General features: G+C 38.6%; 1 protein-coding gene across 1 annotated transcript in view; it reads left to right on the forward strand.

The window, feature by feature from the left end:
- The window catches only part of lama2 (laminin, alpha 2), a 228,005-nt gene that overhangs the window by 215,718 nt on the left and 2,919 nt on the right, over positions 1-9,368 (forward strand). Inside the window, exons 66-73 of the mRNA XM_013910321.1 lie at positions 2,514-2,626; positions 4,728-4,821; positions 5,142-5,237; positions 5,644-5,724; positions 6,729-6,806; positions 7,105-7,174; positions 7,337-7,465; positions 7,695-7,825. Coding sequence (XP_013765775.1) covers positions 2,514-2,626; positions 4,728-4,821; positions 5,142-5,237; positions 5,644-5,724; positions 6,729-6,806; positions 7,105-7,174; positions 7,337-7,465; positions 7,695-7,825 — 792 coding nt within the window. The remainder of the gene's footprint in view (positions 1-2,513; positions 2,627-4,727; positions 4,822-5,141; positions 5,238-5,643; positions 5,725-6,728; positions 6,807-7,104; positions 7,175-7,336; positions 7,466-7,694; positions 7,826-9,368) is intronic.

A 9,368-nucleotide genomic window follows, 5' to 3' on the forward strand; every position in this document is an offset into this window, starting at 1 on the left:
ACATAAATTTCTGGCTAAAGGACAGATTCTATTGGTGTGACCTCCAACCAAAGACCTGAATGGAAGACCGTCTTCCCATTGTTAGCTTAATGGAAATACGCAGAAGGGATGAGAGAAAGGAAGGGAAGAAGAGGAGGATGGAAAAGGATAGAAGAAAGACAAGAGGGAAGAGAGAAAAGGTGCAACGAAAAGGGAGAGTCTTTCTGAACAGAGTGCCGCTCAGCTTTTGTTGGCTTAATGGAAAGACGGAGGAGAGGAAGCGGGAAAAGAATGAAAGGAGAGGGAAGTAAAGGACTTCTGAGCAAGTGACGTCGGCCTTTTGTTAGATAGGGGAAGAATAAGAAAGAGGAAAAAGACTGAGGTTGAAGAGGAGGAGCGGATATGGGGACAGAGAGTGATAAGAGGTGAGTGTCAGCTGTAACAAAGCAAGGTCACGGTGTGGGGAATGTCTTCACTTGAAAGGGAACAAGAGAGGATTGGAGATTGAGACACACATACACCCAGTCGTCTCAGATCCTCTCTCTCTTGCTAACTTTGTCACGCACTCACACTTGAAGTATGGCAAAGTACCTTTATCACTTAATAGGCATTACTGTATATTCAAAAGAGGAGAGACACAAACTAGAGGGTGAAGCTTTTGGAAGGGGGGGGGGGGAATTAGGGGGCGGGGGGACAAAGGAAAGACCAGATACTGAGGTTTGAACAGAAGACTAGTCTAGATCTGGAGAGACTATTAGAGGTGATACAAGGTAACAAAATGAAGTAGAAGCAAAACGGAAGGACTTCAGGTGACTGTAAGTGAGACAAGATAGAAGTGTAAGATAATAAAAAATAGAGGGAAACAGATAAGGGCCAAGGACAAGAAGTAAAGCAAGAAGTAGAGAGAGAGGACAATGACAGGAGGGTACGATAGGAACAGAGGGTTTGGTAAGTAAAAGCCAAAAAAAGAGGTGTAGAAAAGTGGAGAAAGTTGAGGGAAATAGAAGATCAGTACAGTTTGGGAAGAACAAAGCAGAAGAAAAACCATGTACGGTAAAAAAAAATGTGGAATGAGTGGGATTTATCGGTCCATGCTGGTACAGACAGCAGGAGGAGAGGGAAGAAAGGAAAACTGGGTGGGTGGGAGGAGAGGCAAAGATGGTAAAGCAGATGATGGGAGCACAAAGGACGAAGAATACTACAGGAGACTTAGACTGAAAAAATGAATAAGAAATATAAACCAGTAAAGATGAGCATTATAGAGGGAAAAAGACAGATGTTTTGAGTTTTGAGACAAGCAGACAAAAATAAAGGAGGTATCATTTTTTTTAAAAAGGAGAAGGTAAATTTGGATATTGTTTTAGAGTAACCAACAAAGTAAAGTTGCATCTGATGCTAGTATAGGGAAATATGAAAGCAGAGGGAATAATTGTGGGGAAATAAAGTAATTGTAAAAGTGAGGACAACGGAAGGAATCAATAAAGGATGGAAAATGAAGAAGCAAGATAAAAGTATGCAGGAGTGGAGGGAAAATGAAAGCAGCAGATGGGAGGATAGGTGGGCATCATGAAATTAGGGAAAAATAAAGACTTTGACAAGGAGGAAACGGAGAAGAGGTATAAGAGTGAGGAGGGATTAAATAGAAGCAAGCAGAAAAGAGAAATGTCTTGGAAGGCCTAAAATAAGATGGTGTGAGATACAACAATGACACCTGGTGGTTGTTGACTGAACTGCAGAGTGCGGGAAGAGAGAGCACATAAACACTAATTGAATAAGTTACTAAAATAATATACAGCTAAAGCAATTCAAGAATGAATAGTGGAATTGTAAAGAGGGCCTCGAAAAGCGCTATATAAATGCAATCCATTATTATTATTATTATCATTATTATTATTATTATTAAGAGAAAACAGCTGTGATGCCTGGTTTAGATGAAATCAAAACATGCACAGGGGTCCTAAAAATTAGACGATTCCATGTTCCATAGCAAAACACCAAATCTGCCATGTGACCAGCTGTTTTGATGTGATGAAGAACATAATTGATAAGCATGACAAGCATCCAGTCTCCCGTTTTCTTAACCACCTAACCACAGGCTTATTGGAAGGATCTGAACCTACCTATGATGATACGCACACCTTGGGTTTCATGGTCCATAACATAGCAGCAGTGCAAAAGATTGAGAATGTTATACTGGACTATACTGCGTTTGACAATCAGAATATTTTTAATTGACTGTATTGTTTAAATTAGAGTTTTAAAATTACATCATAAATACCCCATCTAAAAACTACTGTGCCTTTAAAGTGATTTTTTTTTCAAACATTTTCAATGATTTCTTATGTAAAGTCCTGTTTGGCGCATCATCGTGACCTGCCAACCCTGCGAGCCCTTGCAGATCAGAAGAACGAACCCTATTAGTGTGATTGGCATGTGTTCTGCCTGCGTGTTAGGGTTCACGTTGACAAGAGCCAATTGAAGCGGTGCGGTGAGACCTTGTCACTGTAACTGACATGTTATGTCCCAAACTCCAGGAATCATGTGCATCAGCTGTGGCCCCAGCAGCACTTGAGAAGGCCTATCAGTTTGGATTGACCAGAAACAGCCACATGAGCTTCGCCTTTGATGACAACAATGTCAGAGACAAGTACGTTCAAAACAAATGAGCTTTTTCAAATGAATAATGGATTTGAGTTATTTATTTTTTTAATGGTTCTTGGCAAACATGTAGACAGTGCTGCTTTGTGGAATTTAGGTTTTTACAGTGGAGTTATGCAGTAGCTGTCATAGATGAGACAAACCTTTGTAGTATCGTCTAAAACTTGGATGTAATAGCAATGAAAATATTCATCTCAATCAATTTGAGTTTATTGCAAATTATTTACTGTAAAGAAAAATGTGCAATGGGAGGAAATATTCAAATATTATAAAGTAACAGTTGCATGATCACCTTAGTAAGAAATTGTAATATGCAAGTAGAACTGTGTGCATTTGAAGCACATTGTAAGTATGTCATTATTACAGATGATATGCCCTTAATGTTTTTCTGAATAATTACATAGTTGGATGAAGCAGCATAAAAAGAAAATACTGTAAAAGTTAGTCACCCCAGTTACAAATGTAGCTACAGGATAACCCCACCACCTGTAACATAGTTAACATAGCAACCCCAGATACGTGTGTGTGATCTGCAGTACGGAGCACATTTCTAAATAAATAAATAAAAAGCAGAAGTGAGCGGTAGTTTTAGCAGGATGTGATTCCTACAAACAGAAAGGTGTACACCGGGTCAAAATCTACTGTATAAGAAACAACATCTTAAAAAAATGAACATGTTGGCTGGACCAGCCGTCAGAACAACCCTTCTGGTCCACAGCAAACTGACAGTAACAAAAAAAACACACTCTACAAACAAGGCGAAGGTCAGAGTATGCTTTAGTTGTTGTCGTGGTGGTCTGTGCAAACAAGGGATTTGTGTCTTGGGCAGTGTCTCTGACTGTTTTAAGAATCACACTTGTAACATTTAATTACTTCACATGCTCCCTAAGCTGCAAGGCAGCCTGCTGTCCAAGTAAATCACCATGTATCCATTACTCTGTGTATCTGTCAGTGCTAGAAAACACAAACCTGACCCAGATATTGAACTCTTCAAACTTAAGTTTGTCCTTAGAAACACTTCTTGTAATAATCAAGGCTATGCAGAACTAAAGACAATTACTAATGTAAATCTTTGGGGTGTAAAATATGGTTTGAAATATTGAAATGGTACAGTCAAAGAACATACTAGACATTATTTTGTATGCTGTATGCCCTGATCTCAATCAATCGAATCGTTTGACTAAGATAATAACAGAAACTGGTCACAGTCCTTTAAGATTTCCTGTCTCACGCGAACTCTTAGTATTAGAATTTAGTAATGTCTTTTTGCATCAGTAGCATCAGTCACATATTTCACGTAGGCTTTTTTTGACTCTTTATTTCTTTGTTTTCAACCATTCATTTGTTCTTTAGGCTGTTCATGGTTGCTTTAGGTTGTGATCTTTTTGGACTGCTTCTACAGTAACTTCAGAGTCACAGGCTACAAGGCACAATGATTGCAAGGAATCCAGGTGCTTAAGTAGCAAAGCCTGAAAGATCTCTTGCAAACCTAAAACATGCCACAATGTGGTCGTGCAATGGCTTTCATTAACTTAAATTCTAAATGTGAACTCTAGTAAGTTGTAATGATTTATGCATCTGTTTTTTTTCCTGTTATGCTTGAGTTCTTCTTCACTAGGACTTCAGGATATATGGTGGATGCCAGCTTCCAGGAGAGTAGCAACAGTCCTGTATTTCCTCTATTTATACACAGTTTATTATTGTGGATTTCTAAACACCCAGGGACTTAAATATGCTTTTGATGCTTCACATACAGTTTTTCTATGATGCTCCTTTTAGGTCCTTGGTTCAAACCGACGTATCTTTCTTTAGAGAGCAGGCGTTGTCAGTAAGAAGACTCCATGTTTTTATTTAAAGAGCCTCACAGCTCTACAGCCACCTCCCTCTCTCCAGTTAGCCTTAAGAGAAATCATTAATGAAGAGGTTCATTTCTTTCTTTCTTCTGGTCTGAGTCTGTGTGATTACAAAAAATACAAGTATGTCATCAGTTTAGTCAGATCCTGTTTGCCTTCACAATTCAGAAACCCTGTCTTGCAACTGTACTACAATGTATTCCTGTGTTTGTTTGTTGTGGGGGTTTTTCTCCACAGACTGAAAATTGAGTTTGAGCTGAGGACAAAGGAGTCATCCGGTCTTATTTTCTACATGGCAAGAATCAACCATGCTGACTTTGTTTCCATACAGGTAACTATCTAATATACTGGCAGGTGTTTTTAGTTGTTTCTCTACTGCTGTTTGTCCTGTAGTATTTTTTTAGTTTAAGACTTAATCTCATAAAGGGATGTAAAGTTTGCTCTTTGTGTGTTTGTTTTCCAAATTAGGCCCAGTAGGTACACACTCTGAACTGCTTTTACAACTTAAAAGGTTTCACCTGATAAATTTCCAGTTTGATTTCTGTCTGTGCTGTAGAACTGTATAGAGGCTAAAGCTGTATGTACTCTGTTTTACATGTCTGCTTGTTATTCTCCTTCATCTATCATGAAAACCCTTTTTTATTCTTTAAGATCAAGAATGGTCAGGTTTGTCTGGGTTATGATCTTGGCCATGGAAACATATCTGACTGTGTCCCATACTCCATCAATGATGGAAGCTGGCATAAGGTACAACAGTTCTTTTAACACATTTCTTCAATTATTTGAACAGCATCTCCTGTCTGGATTTGATCTGCATGACATCTTGTATGCAACATTATGATAAGATTCAAAATCTTTACTGTTTCAAGAGCTTAACTGCAATAATAAAAGTTCTGTTGCTTGTTGTTTTATAGCTCTTAAAAGAATTGTTTATAATAGAAAATCTGAACTTTCCTTATTAGGAATAACAATTTGTGTTACACTGCAATGAACACATTGGAAAAGTCACAGCACGTAAAGACAAGTTGTCAGTCTTCATACGTCCAAGGCAACATTTTAGTCATTGATGAAACTATCGGATGCTTGTGATTCAGTTACTTCACCATGTCTACTTCCTTTTTGTTCTCTCTCTGTCTCTGGTTTTTGTTCCTAGATCAGCGTAACGCGTGACAGGCAGAGAGCCACGCTTATTGTGAATAGGCGGTTCCAAAAAATGATGTCAAGTCCAAAGAAGGTGCTCAGAATAACTCATACATGTAGCATAACACAATGCATGACCTGCAAAAGCCGTAATTTGCTCAAACTCCGCTTCTCATACGTTACTCATTACTTGTCAGTGACATCAGAAATAGTCCTTGGACCTGTACTATAAATGAAGTTTATACATCCAAGGTGTTATTCCTTATCTAGCTTCTTAACACTGGCAGTCCTGCCAAACAATAAGTCAACCTAGGGGTTCGATATCTAGCTACAAGCACATTTACGTGAAAGAAGTGGTGTTGGCAGCGTCTGCTGGCTGCACAGCGTGTATTTTATGAAAAACTTACACTATAATATTTCAGAAATATGAAGAGGTTAAACAGAGTATCTAAGCTGTAAGCATCAATACATCCATAAGTGTCCATAGTGATGTACACGCTAAGAGAACCAGCTCCATAACATTGAAACCTAGAATTAAAAGTTGAACTTGCATCACTGAGCCCAAGTCCTGTTTCTGCCCTCTATCGTCACAATGAGGTAGTCAAACTCTTGCCATTATGTCATTCAGTAAATCATGAACTTAAACTGTGGCTAAAACAAAGTTTCACAATGATTTATGTCAAAGATGTTGTACACAGCAGTGCAGGAAACCAAAATGAAGTGTTTTACAACACTGCGTAGCACAAAGGAAAAAAATCACAGAGGAAGCATCAGAAAAGACTCTTTGCATGTTGCATTGGGAGAGGAAATATTTGTTCATATTTGGACTTTAAACTGTGGCCCAGCAAGGGGGTGTTTTCACTCTTTGCATTTCTAATTTTATATTTTTATGCTGTATTTTTGTGTCTTGTCAATTTTCTCTGCTACATCACCTTGACATGGTCATCTCGAGACACATTATTGTAAGAATCAATAATGTAGGACGCAGACAGACAGAATTGCTTTTATTATCTGTACTAATAGAGATGAAATTGTGTGTCAAAGTGACTGTGAGCACTGCAAAAATATTGCGTTAATGAACTGTGTTCTTGTTGCCAGGCTGACCTGTTAGATGTGGTGGGGATTCTGTACGTTGGCGGATTACCACAAAACTATACCACAAAACGAATAGGACCGGTAAAGCACACACACACACACACACACACACGCACACACCATTTAAAAATAGGTAATAAGTCTTTCATTGCATGTCAACACATGCCATCATATTTTTATTTCGGTGCTTCACTTGTTTGTTGTCAGTTTAGTTGTTTTCGATTAACTGAAATAGCTTGAGTGTCATTTCAGTATAAAAATTAAGAACTTCTAGCATGATTAGCCAGTTTTCGAGGACTGAAGTTAGTATCAGTCAGATTTTGAGTGATTTTTGTTCAACGAAAGCCATTTTTATCAACTCTTTTTTTTCTTCATCAAGATTCTCTATAGTATCAATGGATGTATTCGTGACCTTAGGGTGGCTGGAAGCCCTGTAGGAGCTGTTTCAGGTAATGGTTTGTATTGTATTTAATGAGTGCCTATTGGTTTTAATGTCTCTTTTGTTTTGTTGTGTTTTTTTCTCAAAAGAATAGTGTAACAGCTTGATATACGAGATGTTATTTTTGAATGTGCCCAAATAGTTTTTATTAACTTGCTCTCGTTCTATCAAGGTTCTTCTGAGTCCATGATTGACTTTAAACTAGACATGGCCACACCCACATCCAGTCATATGGTTGGAAGGTGCTTCGTTGCTACTGAGACAGGCACTTATTTTGAGGGCACTGGCTTTCTAAAAGCAGGTGAGATGACGCTCAGAGCATGTAAAGGATTTTTTTGTTTTATTTCATTTTTTTCCTGGTCATGTTGTACATGCATATAAATTACCTAGCAATGACCTGATTTTGGTTCTTTTGCTGTTTTATTTTATTTTATTATATATTGATCTGAATAAATTTTACTTATTGGAATGTCTTTGTACAAAATGTGCCTTCCATTTCTCACCAACAGTTACTCTTTGTCTTTATCTAGTCTCATCCTATAGAGTGGGTCTGGATGTGTCCATAGCATTAGAGTTCCGGACCAGCAGAACCAGTGGAGTGCTTTTGGCAGTCAGTAATCAAGGCAATGATGGACTGGGGCTAGAAATTGTCGATAGCAAGGTACGCAACACTCATTTATGGCTCAGTCGCACCAAATATAGTGTGTATAGTAAATATAGGATAAGACCCTCCTTGTGACTAGAAAAAAACAGCAGGGATTGCACTGGATTTTTTTCACCTTTGCTGACTGAATGCAAGTAGTTGTGGTGACCAGCTGGTTGTCCAGAGGTTGAACATACAATGCCCTTAACCTTTGGGTAATCATTTCTGACAGATTTATCAGCAGTAAATCTTTGCTACTGTCTGATTTATAAATGCAGAAAAATTGCCAACACATTGCAATCAATCTTGGTCACTTTGCACCAATGAGCGCAATTTGTCTGTGACGTGTTCCACAATAAGTTCCCTGTTGTTAGACACACTGAGGGACTCTACTGAACTGGTTGCCAACTGCTTCCATTGCCATATTACAATTAAATCACAGACATCATGAACTCCTGAATTTTAGTTTCAGATCTATGAAGTTCTGGCTGGACTTTCAACATAAGTACTTAATGTGAATTTCTGTGTAACAGATTTGCGATTATTACAAACAGATTGCATGTAATTAACACATTGAAGCCATTCAGTTGCAGACTGACACCGTTTGGTGCAATTATGGTCACAGACATAGCAGCCATGTTTGAATTGGCCGCTTTCAGTTTCATTGTACATGGTCTTAATAATTTTGTTAATGTTGCAATTTCCAGCCACTGTTGCACTGCGCAGTGGTTCTCAAGCTTTTTACATCAATCCCCACGTGGCAAGAAGAAATACTTTCAAGCCCCATCTAAACAAAATAATGACAGAAAAGCCTGCCTGCAACTTTATTTAGATAATAAACTCATTCACAATGAATCATTCAGTAATTTTTGTTTTAAACAAACAACTTTCATTTCAAACAACTATTTCTTAACTTTTAGTCTGCACCACTTCTTCAAAAAGGTAAAAAGTTAAACAGAATGTGAACATTGCCAGACATAGAAAAATAAAATTCAGTCTTAGTCTTATAAAAAAAGAAATCCCCAGAAACTTGTGAACAGAGGTGAAAAATATATAATTTAGTGAGAGTTTAATGCTATTCACTCTTAAAGGCTGCAGTCAGCCTGTTTTTGACAGCAGAGCTGTGGCGGGGCGTGGAATGGGGCGTGGCTGCGGGGGAGATGGACGCACCTGTGCGGCATCCCCAGTCACGTCTCCCCAGCTTAGGACAGAATGAACTGGGTCCTGTTGTTGTTGTTGATATGTGTAGGCTGTAGCCGAAAAGCTGCATTCACGTGTGTAAGTCGACAGGCGCAATATAGTGCGAACATGCAGCCCAATCCTGGGTTTTGGCACCACTGTAAACGATGGACGACAGACACAACCACATGTTCGCACTTTTCACTACACTTCTTTATTGCGGCTGATGAATTACACGCGTGGCTGCGTGCAGCTTTTCAGGGATGCAGCGGATGCACATATTATTAACGTAACTGCTGCAAATTTCTTGTTTCTTTCCGCCGTAAAAGTGATTCTGATGTTAAACATTAGTTCTGCATGACTTTTCTGCCAGGTAACTTGC

This window comes from Pundamilia nyererei, unplaced genomic scaffold (assembly GCF_000239375.1).
Source record: "Pundamilia nyererei isolate P.nyererei 1_Seehausen unplaced genomic scaffold, PunNye1.0 scaffold00041, whole genome shotgun sequence".
Lineage (NCBI taxonomy): Eukaryota > Metazoa > Chordata > Actinopteri > Cichliformes > Cichlidae > Pundamilia > Pundamilia nyererei.